General features: G+C 36.6%; 2 protein-coding genes across 3 annotated transcripts; one reads left to right on the forward strand and one right to left on the reverse strand.

The window, feature by feature from the left end:
• Nucleotides 1–4,015: 4,015 nt before the first annotated feature.
• On the reverse strand, nucleotides 4,016–7,755 carry hes6 (hes family bHLH transcription factor 6). The gene is made up of 4 exons (XM_077555434.1): nucleotides 7,543–7,755; nucleotides 7,366–7,452; nucleotides 7,178–7,259; nucleotides 4,016–6,417 (listed from the first exon to the last, which is right to left on the reverse strand). Exons 1-4 carry the CDS (start codon nucleotides 7,606–7,608, stop codon nucleotides 5,972–5,974), a joined length of 681 nt encoding a protein of 226 aa, XP_077411560.1. The 5' UTR covers nucleotides 7,609–7,755; the 3' UTR covers nucleotides 4,016–5,971.
• A 2,557-nt stretch (nucleotides 7,756–10,312) lies between these two features.
• LOC144044289 (integral membrane protein 2C-like) lies at nucleotides 10,313–20,701 on the forward strand. Of its 2 annotated transcripts, XM_077558619.1 has the most exons (7): nucleotides 10,313–10,507; nucleotides 14,940–15,080; nucleotides 15,174–15,266; nucleotides 16,222–16,392; nucleotides 16,496–16,606; nucleotides 18,020–18,185; nucleotides 19,741–20,701. In XM_077558619.1, the coding sequence occupies exons 1-7, from the start codon at nucleotides 10,424–10,426 to the stop codon at nucleotides 19,830–19,832; spliced, it is 858 nt and encodes a 285-aa protein (XP_077414745.1). In that variant the 5' UTR covers nucleotides 10,313–10,423; the 3' UTR covers nucleotides 19,833–20,701. The 2 variants fall into 2 exon arrangements, with proteins under 2 accessions (XP_077414745.1, XP_077414746.1); XM_077558620.1 differs by lacking the exon at nucleotides 15,174–15,266.
• The last annotated feature ends 229 nt before the right edge of the window (nucleotides 20,702–20,930 follow it).

Below are 20,930 nucleotides of genomic sequence, written 5' to 3' on the forward strand. Positions count from 1 at the left end.
TGTTTAATGTCAATTTCCAAAAAAAAAAACAATGTTGGGAACTGGCAAGGGTAGCAAAACTAAACCAGTTTGACTTGGAAGTTGAAATCTGCTGTGTTAGTCTTGGTAGGCCATTGTTCCGTCACAATCAATGTTTTTACTTTTTTACATAACGTGCTTTGGACTGATTTCATTGCAATTTACTAGGGATGTTTGATACAACAAAAATGGCAGATAATTTTAAAGTAATACCTACATATACAAATATAGCATGTTTCCTTCAAATTGAATAGAATTAACGGCCATTTTCTATTCTTCTAATTTTTAATTTGTACTCCCTGATCATAAAACGGCCACAAGAGGGCGCTCAATATCGGCTGTCATGGCAAGCACCAATACTTTGAAATAAAACTGGGTATCAGCCCGACATCTGCTATCGGACTTGCCCATCCTTACTAATTCCTGATAATGCCATTCTCTCGCCATTTTGTGGCTTAGGGTTTTGATAAGAATGGCAATGCGGGTTTACCTAGGAGGTTTTTTGTTTTGTTTTGGGGTTGTTGTTTTTTTTTTTTACTTTTCAATTTGACACCATTGCTGTATATGAAAGCACCACTATTTAAGTTGCGAACTTTTATTGTGTGTTGTGTGCCCCTCATAAAATGTGGACATTCCCGCAGCTCATTGCCCATCTCGACAAGGTGACGTTTTAGGGTTATTGCGGCGGCTAGGAGACAACGAGGCCTTTCCTCCACTTTGAAGCTGGTCCAGCTCGACCTCCTTCAAACACCCCCACATTTTCCCTAATGTGGGAATCCTCATTTAGTTTCCACTGAGTGAAATGTCCACTTTGAGCCTCGTTGGCACAGTGATGATGAATACGAGCTGTTCGTGTTAGTTTAAATCTGACAAACGCTCATTTGCTTGAATGAGTCATTACTTAAGTGTTAGTGATTTTAAGTAGTGGGGATGCTGTTGAGGGTTTGATGTGACTGTCAATCTCTGATATGGCCTGCAGGGATGATTTTACTGATTTTTCTTAACCATTTGTATGTGTCATGTATGAGAAATTGTTTCCCAAATGTATTTTTTGTTCAAAAAGTGACATTTTAAGAAGCGGGAAGGAACATGTTAAAAATAGTGGCTGCATTGATGATTTGACAGATATCGTTTATTCTTTAAGTGTAATGAATGAGAAAAGTTGGCCAAATGTCCCTCTTTGTTGAAAATTGACATTTAAAGAAACATTAAGGCAAGAAATGTGTTGTTTTTTTTTAAGATGGCTTATCGACAAATCCCTGCGGCTCAATGCAAGAATCCTCAAAGTCCTGCGGAGGTTGACCTTCGTAATGCAAATTTCTTGAGAGTCAGATCCTGCAGACTCAGCATGTTTGATCAAAGCCAGCAGCCTCCTCCACATATTCGCACCTCGGGGTGAAGGTGTGAATGTTAGGCAGCCGCCCCCCTGCAGACAGAGGCCCATTTGAACCCTTTGGGCGTCTGCAAAGTTGACCAAGGTCATATTCAGGCCTTAAAATTGTATATATACACTTCAAAAATAATCAAAATGAATCCAGATAATCCCAGAGAGAGTAGAATGAATCAGGGGATGTTGTAAATAGTGGCAAGACTGTTGTACTTGAGTGATTAACCTAAAAAAAATGGCTAGCTTGTAGCGCTGCAACAATTAATAAATTAATTGACAAATCAATATTCAAATTATGCAATTATGATAATCAATTTCAGCCTCTCAACAGTAAATATTCTGAGATTCCAGTGAAAGCAGACTGATTTGTATATTTTCAAAATAAGACATTTGCATACTTAAAAAAATCAACATTTTATGACCTTACGAACCAAACCCATATCATGTTTGCACATTTCCTGTCAGTTTGAAAAAAAATCCTGTTTTTGAATGAAGTGATGTAAGTAACATTTGTTTTGTCCAATTCATTAACTAATAGAAAAAAATATTGGTAACTTTTTAATAATTGTTCGTTGCAGCGCTACTAGCCTGTCAGCACGCTATCCATTTTACAATTAAAAACTAAAACCTGTGCCGTTAATCCAAGTTGTATTAAAGTCAACTAATTAACCAGTACTTAAATGACCATGTTAACTATGTCTGAATTTCCATCATTTGTTTTTTTGAACTTATCTGTTGAACTGTGTTCCGTATCCCCTCAATTTACCTCATTGAACCTCTTTTTTTCCAGCTGACGCATCATACCATAAAACTAGAGAAAAATGCTTTTTTTTAAAAAATAAAAACAAATCATAATTCAAGCCTTTTATTCCAGATAACATGAGTTTTTGCCACCCCGGAAGCACATATGACACCACATCGCAAAACTCCATTGAAGCCTTCTTGGAGTTTCTTAAAAAGGCCCCATAGTAAAACGCGCAATCTATGTAGTACCATCTTTACTGTTTCCTCACTCGCAAGTGTTACGGCGTGACAAATGACACCCTGCATGCACATCACAGAACAGACATGACATTACAAGTGCACCATCGGCTTTTCTCATGCAGCTGCAGGAGTCAGGACGGGAGGGAAAAAGTCAGTGGCCCCTGTGGGGGACTGAGTGGGCCCCCCTTGGGGAACACCGGACTATTAACATGAGCTTTTTAGCTTACTTGAAAGCCTATATTGTGGATTCGGTATTTCAACCTTAATTATGTAAATGATATGTCAGAATTAAAAAAAAAAAAGTGATGTGGAGCAGTGATTCTCAACCGTTGTTCCGTGACAAATTTCTAATTTTAAGTTAAATGGGCTGAAAATTCTGATTTATTTAATACAGAAAGATGTTTCTTTGGTTGTCGATCTATGCCAGCGATTCAATGCTCTTCTGCTAAATGGCAATTAAACTCTTTATTCACTCGTCATGTAACGTGAAAATTCAAGTTAGCTATGAAAATTCAAGCTAGCTAAGAAAATTCAAGCAAGCTATGAAAATTCAAGCTAGGTACTGTTTTAAGTGGGGAACTCTTTTGCTACAGTTTTATAAAGTATCTCGAGGGCCATAAAAATGTATAGGAGTATCATCCAATGCCGCAAATTGTTAGCCTAATAGCATGGTTGCCTGTGTCATTTTTGAGTGTTTTTGGAAAACAAACAAAAAACACAGAAAACTCAACAAACAAAAATAATCTAGTTGCCTTGATTCAACCTTTGCAGATTGATTACTGGTACTTGTTTAGCAAGCACATTAGCATTGTGAAAGTAAGTAGCAATTATGCTAATATGCTAGCAATACTATCTCACTTTTATACCGCAGCAAATTACAACAAGTTTGTCAACCCCCTGTAACCAAAATAAGCATCACTATTATTTTAAAGGGACAGATTTTTATTTTCATTTCATCGGTAGGTGTCCTTTATTGAACAATGCATGTTAACACAAGTTGTAGAGTACACTGTATAACGTGAAAATTCAAGCTAGTTGCCATTTTAAATGGGGAAGTTGGGGAACCCTTTTCCTACAGGAACCGTTTAAAGTTTTAAAAAGTAACTCAAGGATCTTAAAAAGTATCATCCAATTACGCAAATGGTTAGCCCAGCAGCATAGTTGCCTATGCTATTTTTGAACATTTTCAGGACAAGAAAAACACAACAAATTCAACAAACAAGAATTTATTTGCTGTGATTCAACCTTTGCGTATTACCTGTTTAGCAAGTACATTCGCATTGTGAAAGTAAGTAGCAATTATGCTAATAGGCTAACAGTACTCCAATCCGATCTCAGTTTTATACCACAGCAAATTACAACAATATTGCTAACCCATTCTCATAAACTAAACATCATTTATCATTTATTTCATTTCATCGATGAAATAATATTTGAAAAGCTTTATTGCCTCCTCCTAGAGTGGCTTACTCATCTTTAACACCTCTGCAGTGCCTACGACGTGTACGCAAATGAGCGGCCATTGCAGAATATTAGCTAACACCCTGGAAGAAAAACAAACACACCAAAAACACAGCCGTGAGTGGGCGCCGAGTGGGCTCGTTTGACACAAACTTCCAAGAAAAGTCAACTGTCACAAAGCCATTTATTGACAAAAGTTCTGTGCTTATCATTTCATGCATATAAATACATTAAAACTACCTTTTAAAAATGAGGAATAATTTACACAATTTTAACAATGGCGTTCTAGCTTGTAAAGCAGTGATTCCCAAACACAATGTAAAAATGTGTCTTTGTTCTATCTATAGCGGTGACGTATAGTGACAACTTAACAGAACATTAAAATGGTCTGCCAGTAGATGGCAGAAGGTCGATAAATAAACCGTGAAATAGTTTCCTTGATTTACAAGTTTAATGATATATTAATGCTAGTTTTGGTTAGCCTGACTTTTCCCAGTGCCGTATGTGTTAGCATTAAGCTAGCACATTCTATAAGCAAAGTTGTGTGGCTGGCTTGAAAACACAATGTTGTAATTAAGCAAAGTTGTGTGGCTGGTTTGAAAACACAATGTTGTAATTCTCCCTGTTTTATGTTTCGTTTGGCAGTAAGCTTCAAGTGGGATTGGGAATAAACAGCTGGAAGCGTCTTTTTTGAAGAATGGTTTGCTTACAATTCATGGAGTAGTGTGTCGTGATTCTTTTTTCGAATGTAAAATAAGAGTCTGGCTTAATAAAGGTTGGGAAAACACTGCTCTACATAGCTTGTCTTACAAGTAAATATATACAGTTAATTTGCCTCCTATCTGAGGCAGTTACGCTTCCAAATCAGATCACCGATTTGCATTTTAAAACAATTAGTTTACATATTACACACATTTAGACGTCGCTTTAAAACACAAGTGTCAAACTCGACGCCCTCGGGGGTCAGATCTGCGCCACCACATCTTTTTTTCTTTTTTGGGGGGGGCTCACCAAAGCAAATGAAGTGGGTGTACTACAAATGTATGGTAAATTTGCTTCTTTTTTTTTTTTTAATGTTATTTATTTAAACTATCAGTTTCAGTTCAGGACTTTGAAATGACCGAGTTGGTCGAGTGCAAACTTATTGAGAATTTCCAGAACTGGCACCAAAGAAGTGTTCCCGTCTTGGCTGTATTTTGCGACTTGCGACTGTTTTGTAGCTTTTGCGTTCCTCTTTTTGCTTCTATGTTGGGGATTATCATCTTTTAATTTTAATTTGAGTTTTTTCCTTCATAAAGCAGTACGGATTTGCCTTGCGTAAAATGGCGCAATACGAGTAAACGTTTCCGACACAAACACAATTTTTCTTCATTCCAAATATTTTTTCCCCTTAACTTCAGATTTCAAATTCAATTTGTTGTTCAAAATATACACAATTCTGTTCATCTAACACAGTGATCGGCAAACTCGGTCCTTGAGGGTTGGAGTCCTGCAGGTTTTGGATGTTTCCCTGTTCTAACGTAGCTGAATCCAATTAACAGGATCTTTATCAGGCTGATGCAAAGCTTGCTGATGAGCTGATCATGTATCAGCTGTGTTGGAGAAGGGAAACATCCAAAACCTGCAGGACTACGGCCCTCGAGGACCGAGTGTGCCCACCCCTGATCTAACATATCAGAATTGCCCAAGTTGTTTTTAACTTATTTACTTAGCTTATTTTTAATTTGGGAATCTCAATATGAGTTGATAGGTGTTTGTAAGTTTATTGCACACAATTTTTTTTTTTAAAATAAGATGTCAAATATTGGAATGATGCAAATATGAATTTGAGAAAGTGTGATCCACTTTTTACTTTTAAAGTACTGAGTACTAAGTATTGATTGTTATATGGAATATATTCCTGAAGGGTGACTGAATAAAATATACTATTGCCTTACTGCCACAATAATAAATAAGAATATATTTAATTTTATTCAGCACGACTGTACAATGACGTGACTATTCCTTTATAAGTTTTTCACAGTCACCCCACCAACCCTCTACTACAATGTGGCCCGCCATGAAACCGAGTTTGACACCCCAGCTTTAAAACATTTCATAGACTCGAACAGCCATTTCAGTCTACCAAGGTCTCCAAACGGATCTGTTGCCATTTACGGACACACATGCCGCCACGTCCTGCGGCTCCGTTTCTTCTGACGAAGAAACTTGACTTTGTTCCGACTCCTCAGAAGACGAACCTTGACTTTGCTCCGAGTCTGTGTCCTCGAGATCCGAGCAGAGGTCATCGCTGGAGGCGGAGGAAGATGAAGGGGCCGGGGACACCAACGAACCCGGGGCCGGTGCGGGAGCGGGGCCCGGTGGGGACCAGGGGCCGGCGTTGAGGTCTGTTCCCGAAAGCGTGGCCCTGAGGCGGTCCTGGCCGTGCAGCGGCATGCTCTCCAGGAGATGGTTGAGCAGCTCGGCCGCCACCGTGGGGTCCATCCCCGGGCAGCTGGACACAAATGTGTGCACGTCGTGCATGCACTGGATGTAACCGGCCGCAAAACGCTCGCCCGCTTCCACTTCTGGAGTCAACAGAAACAAAACAAAAGGTTTGAGGTTGGTGGGGAGTGCAAAAAAATTGCGTCAAATTCTTTACCACGTTTTCAGAGTTGGAAAGGCTTCATTTTAAACTATGATAGTTTTTTTTGTATATTTATTGATATTGTGACTGCATTTTAAAACTTACTTTAGACTTTATTAGGGATGTCACAATCATATGACCCACACATTTTTAATGAATTAATCAATAAATGAAAAATAACATATAGAAATAAAATCAATTAATATATTATATATAATATATTACTTATAGTAATATATTATATATAATATATTAATTAATTTTACACCTGTAACCTCAATGCTTGATTCGTGTGTCAAATGCAACTGTAGGGTACTAGCTACCAACGCTACGTTCGGTGGGAATAGGAAATAGAAAATGAATACCAATTTGAGCGTGCTAACATTCATGTAAACAATGACTTTAGACATTTATAAAGATATTGACCGATTTCCCCATATTTCGTCATTAAAAACAGAATTTTCACTCCATTTCCTTGCGAGCTTCCCGGTCGGATGTATAAATTCCTCTGAATTCCCAGCTGCATTTGAATGCAACATTTAGCCAGGTTTTTGGCAACGGGTTGCCACTTGCCAAGTAAAAGCAAGGCAAACTCGAGTAAAATTCAATTCACTGCCATAATCGCACTAAAATGAAAAGAAGACCAACTAACCAAGATGATCAATGTCACTGTGTTTAATTCTTTTGTGTTTATTATTTACCTTGAGCCCGGTGTTGCAGGATGCTCTCAACCCGTTTGACGGTCATCTCCAGCACTTCGGCATTCTCCATCTTTGAATGCAACTGCAACGCGACACGCACACACACGCTAGTCACATTCAGCTCATGTTTAGCACATTAAAAAGCGAACGATTGGCCTATTAATATGAATATGTGAAGTGCTTTTTACCTCTGTATCCGCCATGAGAGCCCTGAGTTCGTGTAGGCTGTCGTTAATACGAGCACGTCGTTTCTTCTCGACTAGAGGTTTCCTCTTCTGGAAACACAAAATTATTATTAGCGCCGCCAAAAATAAGAACGACGGTACACTTTGGAATAAATCCGCCCCCCTCGTTATTATTTTTACCTTTCTGTCAGACTTGTGTCCGCCCGTGCAGTGGTCAGTCGATGTGTGCTTGCCAGTGGGGGCCATTCCTGTCACAAAAAAATCCCAACGAGAACCCTCGGTACTGTCTTTCGAAGCCCCCCCTCCTCAGTGGGGAGACACTAGACAGATGGCTCGGCCAGCAGACCTGGTTTCTTTTTAGTGCTGCCACTGGAGGGGGAGACATGAGGTAGCTTCAATATATATGTGACGACTGATTTACATATGAATGGGGGGGGGGGTCTCCGGGATGGGATTGCACTACAGCCTACATGCACTACTCACAAAAAAAGTTTGGGTTATTTGGGCTAAATTTTCCAAGATACACGAGGGACGTGTGTCCGAAAAGTTCTAGGACACAATGTAATATTTCAGAGCCAAACTACAGGTTGTCCATAAAGTCTGGTTACATGGTTAAAAAACAACAAAAAAAAACATACTTCTTAAAATAAAGTTATTTTGTTCAATTTTATTGTTATTATAGAATCATTTCAACATGATTACCATCATTTTCAATGCATCATTTGAATAGGTCTGCATTGCCGTCAATGTTATCTCATGTGGTTTAAGTTTGTAATCTTCATTGAGTATACCGCAATTTTGCAAAGCACATCAAATTATGTGTTGAAAATCCTGTTGAAATTATTATTTATCATTATTACAATTAAATAAAATTGTTTTGTTTGATTTTTTTTTTTTACCATGCACCCAGGCTTTATGGACAGCCTCCCCTTCAATATGGGCTTGATAACCTACACGTTCTATAAACAAAATGTGTGGCATTTTATTCGTTTCGAGAATTCTCACTTTATTCTCAGAATTCTCACTTTAATCACAGAATTCTGAGATTAAAGTCAGAATTCTCACTTTGAAGTCAGAATTTTGACTTTTTTCTCAGAATTCTGATTTTAAAGTCAGAATTCTGAGAATAAAGTCAGAATCCTGACAAACTTTTTTTTCTTCTCTTCGCTGGCCCTAATCCTCTTCCGTGCTGGACAATTTGTGACTGCTCACAATGCCCGGAACATCTGACAGTTCCTGGCTGTGAAGAACATCACTGTGCATGTTCTGTCATTCAATGTATCAGGCTTTGAATGGACATGTTGTACATACTTGCAATACTTACAAAGAAGCTTCTACACCTCCTGAAGTTTTGCCAATATTTTTGAGACAATTCAACGTTATGTTTTTTTTTACTTTGAAATTTTGAAATTGTGCTTAAAAAGACCAAGTTTTATAACAGTTTTGTAGCACTCTAAAATAACTTTACAAAGATACAAAGGTTAGCTTCCTAAGTGTGTGGAGTCAAAGTTTGTTAGTTTTTATCTTTCTAATAAAGAGATTTAGAAGAAACGTGCTGTGTTACGGTCTTTTCCTCCCATTTCAAACCACACCTAAATATATATATATATATATATATATATATATTAGAGCTGTCAAACGATTACATTTGACATTACATTTGGTGGAAATTCCTTGTTTCTTCGAAGGAATCAAAGTCAGTTCTTTGAAAGAAAGAAAAAAGTCACAAAAGGGATGGAAAAGTTGCAAGTCACAAAAGGGCTGGAAAAGTTGCAAAATATTTCCACCAAATTGCCGTAAAAAGGTCAATAGTGTTCGCAGCCTTCTTCTTATTAATGTAAGCACATCAGCAGGGACATGTTTTGAACGAGAATTCTTGGAATGTTTTGAACATTGATTTTTGTCTGCTGCGTTTAGGACTGCACCCCCCCCCCCCCCCCTACATAGTTTGTCACTTTGATTACAGCTCAAAAGATACACTTGTTTTAAGTAACTTGCTTTGAATCACTTAGAATAGCTTTGGTTTGTTTTCATACATTCATTTTCTAGCAAGCGTCCTTATTAGAGTTAGTCCCGTCAGAAAAGTGGTCGCCAGCCAATTGCAAGACAACCAACCACTTACATTTACACATATGAACAATTTGCAGCACATTACATATTTTTCAAGTTAATTTAGCGCCTACTATTGAAGTTGAATGTGACAATATGTCGGACTTATTATTTTCAATTATTTTTTGAATATGTAAAAGAATATTAACTATTCTTTTTCTTTAAAATTTTAAATACAATGAGATGTCATAAGATACCGCACTATTTTCTATTTTATTTAATTTTAATTGTATTTATTTGGGGGGGGGGGGGTATTTGACACACATTTTTCAACTCTAAAATTGTCAATAAATGTCTTCAAATGTTTAACTGCTTACCATACAATGTTGTCCCTACTGATTAAAAACATTGTGTTTTAGTGACATTCAACACAATATACACTCATATATTTCTAATTTTTGAATGGTTTGGAATCCACTATCTGTAATGTACTACATCATTTAAAAACAAAAAAAATGTGGGGGTTGTTGTGGTATTGTGATATTTGCTGGCATGTAAATCAGATTTAGGGATGCAAATTTAGCACGATTGCAGGCAAGTTCACGTTGAACAAAGCTGTGCTTCCGGAACCATATCTGACTATTGCATTCAAAATAAAAATATCGATTGGCATGAACTGCGTCAACAACGTCTTATAATCGCGTTTACTTTATAGGAAACCGTAAAAACGTTCGTATAATCTTCTAATAAAACGTAAACAGTCGCATTATGTGTCATATTAAGCGGGTTATTTAGACGTTGTGCTTTTACTTGACTGTAAGAGGGCGACTCTTCCTTGATACCCACACACGCCGGTGTTGCTCACAGAAGACGTGCTCGTGACGTCATGGTGTCCCTGTCAGTGGGTATAAATTCTGCACGGACTATTAGAGTTACCGAGAGCCGAGCAAGTGTATCCTTGAAAATAGACGAAACCTGAACATCCAAACGCAGACCAGACAGAGAGTCCACAATGGTGAGAATTACCTTGCATCCTACGACGTCTGACAAGACAGAGAAAGGTGATGAAGTTGATTTGGTTAGCAACGAGCTCAGCGTAAGTTTGCACTTTCCCACCCCTCTCTTTATGAAAGTGACTTTTGTCTGATTGTCATGTTTGTTTGAGTTGTCCTGCAAAATTAATAAAGCCAATTATACTAATAAGTTATAACAATGCTAATTATAATTATAATAAGTGCACCTGAGCGTCCTGCTCAGGTGCACTTATTATAATTTTGTTACTATGTTTATATGTCACCAGCCGGCCCATCACGGGTCAAAGAGATATGACGACGATGATCAAGGCACACTTTTATTCTTTATTGCACAGTATACATATTTAAAAGTAGAGTAATTAGTATTTTTTGAATTGAATTTTTTGTCTTAAGCTGTATGCAATAATTAAAATAACGAACAATGTACAAACTGTATCATATAAGCTCAGTTATATTTTTATGATCCCGTGTGGGGATTTAGGATGATTTATGAGGTTTTTTTTCTTCTGATTTTTAGTAAACATTTTTATTATAATCCTGTGTGGGGACTTTTTTTAAAGTAACATATTTTTATAATCTTGTGTGGGGTACTTTGTGGCGATGGTTTTATTAAAATAATAAACAATTATATTGTATGCATTATATAAGGTATGAGCCTGTGTGGAGATTTTATATGATGTATATGATGTATATGATGATGATTTGTACAATGAGTACTACTCAAAAGTAAATATTTTAGAATCCTGTGTGGGGACTTTGTGATTACCAGTTTAGTACTATTTTTTTTTTTTTTTTTAGTCAAATATTTTTTATAATCCTGTGTGGGTACTTTAAGGTAATATTTTTAGTTTTCAATTATCTTATTTTTTTTGATTAAATATTTAACACTGGATTTAGCAATGACCAGCCACATCCTGCTAGCGCTATTTTGCTGTGAACCTGAATTATATATAATATTGAATTATTTAAATACTATGTATGCATGAGTGTTTTAAGATTAATTATGTGTTTTAAGATTAATTATGTGTATGGGCGTTTTGACTATTTTTAGTTTTCCAACAATATTGTTGGTGGACATAATGTTATTTTATTTTATTTCATTTAAATGCAGTACATCACAGTACAGGCCAAAAGTTAGGACACACCTTCTCATTCAATACTATGCTTTATTTTCATGACTATGCGTATTGTAGAGTGTCACTGAAGACATCAAAACTATGACGACAACTATCAAACACATTTGGAGTTCTGTACTTAACAAAAAAAGGTGAAAATAAATACATAAATAAAAAGTCACCCTTTTCTCCGATTACTTTTTTTGCACATTCTTGGCATTCTCGATGAGCTTCAAAAGGTTTTTCCAACCCCTGGAAGGGTTTTCCATCAATTTTTAAGGAGTTCCCACAGGTAGGAATGTCAAAAGTATGCAAAAAAGTAACCAGAGCAAAAGATGGCAATTTTGAAAAATCTAAAATACAAAACATGTTTTTAGTTATTTCACCTTGTACATAGTGCATAACTCCACATCAGTTAATACATCGTTTTGATGCCTTCAGTGAGAATCTACAAAGTATGAGAATAAAACAAATGCATTGAATAAGAAAGTGTTTCCAAACTTTTGGCCTGTACTGTATATGAGAGTATTAATTCCTTGTAAAGACTCTTTTTGGTAAGTAACTCAGTGGTGCAAGTGTACCTAATGTTTTGTCTTGTGATGCTCCTAAAGTGTTGACAAAATGAGCCGTTTTCTTGCGCAGTAATTTGACTGCTTATAATACAATGCTTTATTTACACCATAATGCTGTCCAAAGCTCTTTGTAAAGCCTCACAGTGGTCGACTGCTGCCTTAATTGCCCACTGCGAGCAAACTAGGGAACTTCAACATGGTCACAAGGGCTGGGGATCGAACCCACAACCTCCCAGGGAGACAACCACTCATATTAACTCATTCACTGCCATTGATGGGTATAGACGTCAAAAGTTAATTTGAACTATATTAGTTTCACATTTTTTCCACTTTTGTTAAGAGTATGAAAACCTAGAATTTTTTCTATTGTGCATTTATAACATTTAAAATTTGTGATTAATCGATTAATTACAATTTAAAAAATGTAATCTCCTGACGGCCCTAATATTTTATAATCTTTTCTTTTTCTTAAATTAGGGGTATCATGCGATTAAGTTTTAACTCATTCGCTGCCATTGACGGCTATAGACGTCAAAAATTCATTTGAACAATTTCTATTTTAAAAAACTTGTTAATGTTAATGTCATATGAACCTAGAAAAAAAGGTTATTGTACATTTAGAACAGATATCAAATTTGCAATTAATCGCGAGTTAACTATTGAAGTCATGTGATTAATTACAATTTTTTTTAAAAATCGCCTGACACGATTAAAAAAAAAATCTTAATTAGTTAACTCACGATTAATCACACATTTTATATATGTTCTAAATGTACAATAAAAAAAATCTAGGTTTTCATATTCTTAACAAAAGTGGGAAAAAAATGTTAAACAAATGGAAATGGTTCAAATGAATTTTTGACATCTATACCATCAATGGCAGTGAATGAGTTAATTGTAATTAATCACATGACTTCACTAGTTAACTCAAGATTAATCACAAATTTGATCTCTGTTCTAAATGTACAATAAAAAAAAATTCTAGGTTTTCATACTCTTGTTAACAAAAGTGGAAAAAAATGTGAAACTAATAGTTCAAATTCATATTTGACGTCTGTTGCCGTCAATGGCAGTGAATGAGTTAATGAAGTACTTGTGTGATAATTCCACATACAAGCGAGTGACGGATCACGCGGTCTGCCAGTCCCACGTTACGTCAATAAACGGGGGCCTCAAGTGTCTAAAATTAAGGGAAATAAACGAGCTCCAGGATTCCCACGTCGAGTTTCAGATATGGACGCAGGCGTCTCAGAATAGGCCTCCGCCAAAACACCTTTCGTCAGAGCCTCCTGATGCTCCCACTTCCGCTCCTCGCCATGGAGACGGTAGTATGCCGAAGGCGGCAGATTGCTAGTGAGGCCGTGGGTGGGCATCTGGCGGGTCTCAGCGCCGCCTGCTCCTACGTCTATCAGATCTCTCTGACTGACTCACGACTCGGCGACGCAATTCACACGTCGGGACTTCCTGTCGAGAGGTGATTCCCGAATACATTAGTGACTACACACAGAATTCACAACAGGTGTTAATTGGGTGAACACAAATACATTTTGGTGGTGACAACATGGAACCACTAATAACTGTAGAAAGGGAAATTGTTTTTAAAAAAAAATGTTTGGTTGAAATAAGTTATTAAATGCCCCAAAAATATGGTGTTTGGTGGTTTTCGCTAAAAACTAAAATTGTTCCACAATTGCAGCAAAAAAACAACAACTGGAATTCTTTCTTAACTCATTCACCGACATTGACTACTATAGACGTCAAAAATTCATTTTAGCTATTTCTATTTAACATTTTTTTCCACTTTTGTTAACAAAAGTATGAAAACCTAGATTTTTGGGGGGTGTACATTTAGAACAGATGTAAAATTTGTGATGAATTGTAAGTTAACTTGTGAAATCATGCGATTAATCAGGATTAAAAAAAATTAAATGCCTATTTTTTCTTTTTTTTTAAATTCTTTTTTGGACATAAAGAAGAAAAGATTACTAAAATTTAGGGGCGTCAGGCGATGAATTTTTTTATTGTAATTAATCACATGACTTCACTAGTTAATAAAAAAGATTAAAAAAAGAAAAGAATATAAAAATTTAGGGGTGTCAGGCAATTAAAATTTTTAGTTGTAATCAATCGCATGACTTCACTATTTAATTTTTTAATAAAAGATTAAAAAAGAGAAAAAAATATTAAAAATTAGGGGCGTCAGGCGATTACATTTTTTAATCCTAATTAATCGCATAACTTCAATAGTTAACTCACGATTAATCACAAATTTGATCTCTGTTCTAAATGTATAATGAAAACATTTCTAGGTTTTCATACTCTTGTTAACAAAAGTGGAAAAAATATTTAAACTAATACAAATAGTTCAAATGAATTTTTGACATCAATAGCCGTCAATGGCAGTGAATGAGTTAATTTGAGTCATTTTTTGAGTCAGTTTCATAAGCAGGTTGCCTCAGACGGTAAAAGTCACAACTCAAATTCTGAGAAAAAAATGTTCATAGGAAGTGTGAGTCTGTGTAAAGGAACAATGTCAGTGATTGTAACACAAATGACAAATGGCCTGTGTCCATTTTTTCCCGCTCTTTGGCTTCAAAATGGCAGCCCTAGCAATGCTAAGTTAGCATTAGCACTATAAACACGCCAACCTATTGTGTTGGAGTGTTATTATTGGTTTTATTTTTGGAATTTAGAATCAAGTCAGTATCCAAAAGAGGTACCCGTTGAGTAGAAAGTCCTTGATTCTATAAGAAGGACCTCCGTTCTTTGGCAACCCAAAGATAAAAAAAATTTGGTCTATTCGGCAGGACCTGGAAAAGAACACTTCTTCCCGGATCAAGAAGTATTTTCCAGTCCGCTTGTGCACCCTCTTGATGTCTGTGCTGGTCATCCTCTTAGGATTGGTGCTGGGTTCCATCTACACGTACCGCCACTTCTTTCCTGATCAGGTACCTTTCGCACCACTGCACGCCCATCGGGCCTGTAGGACTGTCCGTCTTCGTTAATCACTAAGTGCAGTGATCCTGACATGACTCATCCAGGATCCATCCGTCCAGCTGCCTGACATCCCTGCAGACGTATCTGTCCATGCAGATTCCTACTCCAATGACTCCAAAATCTATGAAATTTTGAGTGTACGTCTCCATCCATCCGTCCATCCATTCATATATGTTATCCATCCATCCTATCCTTATATTCACATCAATCCATATATATCATCCATCCATCCCTATATCCATCCATCCTGCCATCCTAATATTGAGCCATCCATCCAACATCCATACATTTTCATCCGTCCATCCATACATTAACATACATTCATCCATCCATCACTATATATACATCCGTCAGTTATCCATTCATCCGTCTGTCCATCCATATATCATCTCATATTCATCCTGCCATCCTAATGAGACATCCAGCTATACATTTCCATCCATCCATAATCCATCCATGCGTCTATCCATTAGTCTATCCATATATCATCTCTCATCCATCCTTTTTTTCTTTTCTGGAGAGCTCAGTATTAGATTTGACATGTCATCATCATTGCTCTTTTCATCTGCCATCCATTCATCCATTCACCCAGCTCCTCATCCATCCATCTACCCAACTGCTCATCCATCATGCCATCCATCCATTATCCATCCATCCATTTCCATCCATCCATTCTATTGAGCCATCCATCCATTATCCATCAATCCGTCTGTCCATCCACATATCATTTCTCATCCATCCTGTCATCCTAATATTTTATTGTCCATCCATCCATCCATCCATCCATCCAAGCTGCTCAGCCATCCTGCCATCCGTACATCCACCCATACATTTCCATCCGTTTATCCATCCTTCCATCCATCCATCCTCCCATCCATTATCCATTATCCATCCATATATCATCTCTTATCCATCCTGCCATCCTAATAATCCATTGTCCATATATCCATCCACCCATCTGCTAGCTCAGCCATCCATTCATCCATACATCCATTTCCATACATCTATCCAGTACCCCAAAGAAAAAGTGAGATTATTGATGGAAGGTGCTGTGTGCTGACCAAGGTGTGTGTGGCGTGTGCGTGTGTTTAGCGTGCAAAGGAATTCAATTGCCATGTTGTGTTGAGCACCAAGTCTTGCATCATGGAGATGGACGTGAAGGTGGCCATCTCCGTGGAAGACAATCTCCAGTTCATGAAGGTGCTCATGATCAGAGGTCCTAGTAACGCTGACAACATTGTCATCGTCCATGACTTCACAAATGTAAGACGCGCTTCTCACCTTTGACCAGCAAGTTTATTACCAATGTCCAAGTATTTGTACGTATTTATTTCAGACGGATATTAAAACGTGTTTGTACCGATAGGGCAAGACTGCTTATTATGACCAAGTCAAGCAAATGTGCTATGTGACTGTGCTGAACAAGAACGTGGTCAAGGCGCCAAGCAACCTTCTGGAGTTGCTGAGCAATACCAAGGTGAGACCACGTGTGATAGCGCCAGCGGGATATTGCGGCTCGTACACAAGCTAGTACTAATAATGATCAGCCACATGGGAAGACCTTGCATGTGGCCATGATTTTTAAAATATGTGGAAAAGAGTAAGTTGAATTTCCTCTCGTTAGGGATGGGGGAGTACCGATACCATGTATCCGTATCGGGCCGATACCAGTCTCATTTCAAGATATTCTCGTCATACTCGCAGCCACCCTCTTGTGGACGTTTTATGATCAAGATCTAAAGGCATACACATGCCTGACAGATGTACAAGGGGACTTTTTCTGGCCACTGATTTATTAGTTTCATTTTATTTATTGCAGTGTGTTTTATTGTGTTTTTCTATACACAATAGGTATTTTATGAACAAGTGGAAGTTGATGTAATTTAAGGAAAAATGCTACATTGGGATTAAAATGTCTTTAAAAATATTTTAATTAAATGAAATTATTTGATGTATGAAAAGTACTAGTGGTATCGGTGTGAAAAAAAAGTGGTATCAAGCATCCCCTAATAAATAATAGTAAATGAGTCTTAAACCTGCTAAAAGGTATTGTAAAGTGCTTGAAGTGAATGATGTTTGGTAATGTACATAAAGTTGCATATTTATATTTTATTAACTCATTCACTGCCATAAATTCATTAAAAACATTAACATTTTTAATTGTAATTAATCACGTGACTTCACTAGTTAACTCAAAAATGAATCACAAATTTTATATCTGTTCTAAATGTACAATAAAAAATTTTTTAGGTTGTCATACTTTGGTAAAAAAAAATGTTAACTAATAGAAATAGTTGAAATGAACTTTTGACCTGTACAGCCGTCAATGGTAGTGAATGAATTTAAAAAAGAAAGAAAACGTAAAAAAATTTGGGGCGTAAGGCGATTAAAATTTGTAATCATAATTAATCGCATGACTTCACTAGTTAACTCAAAAATTAATCACAAATTTTATATCTGTTCCAAATGTACAGTAAAAATAATCTAAAATGTCATACTCTTGTGAACAAAAGTGGGGAAAAAATGTTAAAAACTAATAGAAATAGTTCAAATGAATTTTTTAACGTCTATAGCCGTCAATGGCAGTGAATGAGTTAAAGGGGGACGTCAACCCCAAAATTGTGTTTACGATAACATGTATGCATCTCCACTAGTCTAAACATAGCATTATGAGTTAACAGCAAAATGCACCCGTTTTTATCTATCTTCAGGGGCGGTCATTTTGCCACTTGGCTATCAACTGAAAATGACATCAGTTGCTCTGTTTTCCTTCTTTGGTCATGTGACATTCGCAAGCTGATGACTGCCTCAGGAAATTAGCACTTGTGGAACATGGTGTGCAATTGTTATTTATCGTCTTATATTGTGTGTGTTTTTTTTTTCTGCCCAGAGTGAGATATACTTTGGAAATGAGTACATGTTGAAGGACATTCAGATCATGGGAAAGCAACTAACTGACGACAAAGATCTGGGCTCAGCCATCCAAGAGGTGTGTCAAAACAAGATGATCTTTGAAATGATGCCCAAGGAGGAGGGAAGCGCGGAATTTGAAATTGGTGAGTAGCGGACTCTACTGGGGCTTAGGCGTCCTACTGCAGTGGTCCGCAACCACCAGTCCGCGGCCCGATATAGGTCAGCAGGCCTCTTGGACCGAGTTAAACAAATATTTTCAAATTTCCTATTTGCTTCATGTTAATGACAACCTTGTTAGTTAGGGGGGCTCTCCGACGCCCAACTGCAAATTAGGGAATGTAGGGAAACGCTGCGGCATATTAACTGCAGCAATTAAAAGAAAATATTATTCCCCTGGACTGAATGCCGTCCATTCTGTCTGATACTGGGGCACTGCTCATTAATACAAATTAACACCGGCCAAGGGTTAAATCAACCATACTGCACATGCGCCATTGCAGGTTCAATTTGAATCACTTTTTTTTTCTTTATGTAAAAAAATAATCAGGCATCACAATTTTTTGCCACCAAAATCTCCCCATGTGAAATACCTAAATTGAATTTAGCTCAGATTATTTTTAACCAACGTATTGTACCAAAAATCTTAAAAAATAATAATAAAAAATAATAAAAAAATAAATGCTAAAATTCCAGGACAACACGGTCTCAGATTATTATTTTTTTTACTATGAATCAATTTTGGCGATTTCCTTGAGTTAGTGAATATTTTAACCATCAATATAAATTCAACAATTCAGTTTTTTGCCATCAATTTTATTTATTTTAATTCTACATGTAAAAAAATGCAACATTTTAAAATGTAGTTGAATATTTTTTTAATTTTAAACAATTCAGATTTTTTATTTTTTTTTTGCCATCAATTTCAATTGTTTTTTAGTTTTCAATGTAAAAAATGCAACATTTAAAAAACATCACTCAGGATTTTGTAAATGAATTCATAATTTTTTTTAACCATTAAAATAAACAGATTTTTTTAATCCACGTTTGAATTTCTCTGTATTTTTCCCCCTCTTAGTCAGTGGGAAAAAAATCTAAATTCAATGTAAAAAACATTTAATTCAGCATTAAAACGTGTCTCAAGACATTAGAATTGAATTTTTTTTTTGTTTTGTTTTTTGAATGTTGAATTTTTTCCCCCTGATTGAAAAAAAAGTGTTGATGGTAAAAGCACTGAGTATAAAAAATTAAAAAATTTAAATTCCAACACCAAATCTGAGTAGTACTCACCAGCAGGGACAAATTGTACCACTTAGTCACAGAGTTGAGAGCACGCGAATTGTGAAAAACCAACATGAGCAAATGCAAACTTCCTGTTGTAGTGATTGCATGTGGGCACAGCTCTTTGTGAGTCACTGCTAGCGGAGTGAACTCACAAAGTGTGGAGGATGGACGGATGAGTGACGAGTGCCTTTGATTGGCATGACAGCTTGTTGGAGGTGATGATGCAACTCACTTCCTTTCACCGTTGCACAAATATGGACTGAGTTTAAAAAAAAAGGAAAAAACTGCTGTCATCTAAAAAATAAAAAAAATTCAACTGCAGCTTGCCGAGCCGTGGCCGCCGGGTGGTTGGGGAACACTGATGAAAAAATATCACAAGTGCTTCATGAACACTGAACATGAATGTTGCATTTGCAGAATTTTTGAACACCTGCAAGCACATTGTGCACTTCGAGAATTGTTACTTTGTGGAAACCTACATCTGCAATCCCAAGGCCTACAATACTTAAGCTACTTGGCCATCGTAACCCTCCAGCTCTTGACTACGCTTCAAAACTGCACTTTCACCCTTGTTTCACTTTCTTTCATTATTTCAATACAGTTTTGTATGTATAGTATGTATGTAATGGCACGGAGGCGGAGTGATTAGCACATCCGCCTCGCAGTTTGGTGGTTCGGGGCTCCGGCCAACCTGTGTTGGAGTTTGTATGTTCTCCCCGTGCTGGCGTGGGTTTACTCCGGGTACTCCGGTTTCCTCCCACATTTCCAAAAATATACACGTTGGGTGCATTGAAGATCTTAGATTGTTCTTGCCTCTCACTCAGTCAGCTGGGATAAACAACGCTACAGAATAGAAAACAGATTGAAATTTGATTTCTAGGTCAATTTGTAACATGAATTATGTACAAACAACAAAAAAACTACCTCATGAAGTTAGATGTTGACGGTGTATAGTTAAATGACCTTTGATTGTTTCCAAGCAATATATGAATATACAGCAATTTTCTGCATTGGAAAGTGTTAAATGCATATTCTGTATTGATTTTTATTTTTTATTTTTAAACTGCTTTTGACTGTAACAGAAGAGCTTTAGTGTGTCGGAAAGGAACCAAAAGTTTGTTTCTGTGGTATTACAAGAGTGTTTTCTGCAGGTATAATTATTATAAAATAATGTTTTTTGAAATTTGTTACTGGTATTAACAATTCTAGATTTTTTTCTAAGATTACTTAACAGTAGATGATACCCAAAATCACATCTCGGTTAAAAAATAAAAATAGAAAATGGGGTTATTTGTCTCAGTTGATGTGTGATTCATATATTTATGTATAACTACTTTAAATGTATATCTTGCCTGCTTTAATAAACTATTCAACTTTATTTGTCCTTGGATTTTTTTTTAAACGGTAATTTAAGTTAAATTGTGAGATGAGCTGCATTATCCAGCTATACAGTCAACAGATGATATGTTGTGTTATGGCCTTATTTATTGTACAGTTGAAATATGGCTAACATTGTTTTCTCGCTACAGTAGCACACACCTGTCCCAAAATGTAAAGTATATATGATCACACCATAAAGTACTTTATTATTTTTAACATCGTTACGT

Source organism: Vanacampus margaritifer, chromosome 2 (genome assembly GCF_051991255.1).
Source record: "Vanacampus margaritifer isolate UIUO_Vmar chromosome 2, RoL_Vmar_1.0, whole genome shotgun sequence".
Classification (NCBI taxonomy): Eukaryota; Metazoa; Chordata; class Actinopteri; order Syngnathiformes; family Syngnathidae; genus Vanacampus; species Vanacampus margaritifer.

Excerpts from the sequence above, each read along its gene's own strand:
- hes6 (XM_077555434.1), bottom strand. The coding sequence starts at position 7,608 with ATGGCCCCCACTGGCAAGCACACATCGACTGACCACTGCACGGGCGGA. Across the intron at positions 7,453-7,542 it reads GACACAAGTCTGACAGAAAG|AAGAGGAAACCTCTAGTCGA; the intron begins GTAAAAATAATA and ends TTGTGTTTCCAG. Across the intron at positions 7,260-7,365 it reads CTCTCATGGCGGATACAGAG|TTGCATTCAAAGATGGAGAA; the intron begins GTAAAAAGCACT and ends GTCGCGTTGCAG.
- LOC144044289 (XM_077558619.1), top strand. The coding sequence starts at position 10,424 with ATGGTGAGAATTACCTTGCATCCTACGACGTCTGACAAGACAGAGAAA. Across the intron at positions 16,607-18,019 it reads AGTTGCTGAGCAATACCAAG|AGTGAGATATACTTTGGAAA; the intron begins GTGAGACCACGT and ends TTTTCTGCCCAG. Across the intron at positions 18,186-19,740 it reads AAGCGCGGAATTTGAAATTG|AATTTTTGAACACCTGCAAG; the intron begins GTGAGTAGCGGA and ends TTGCATTTGCAG.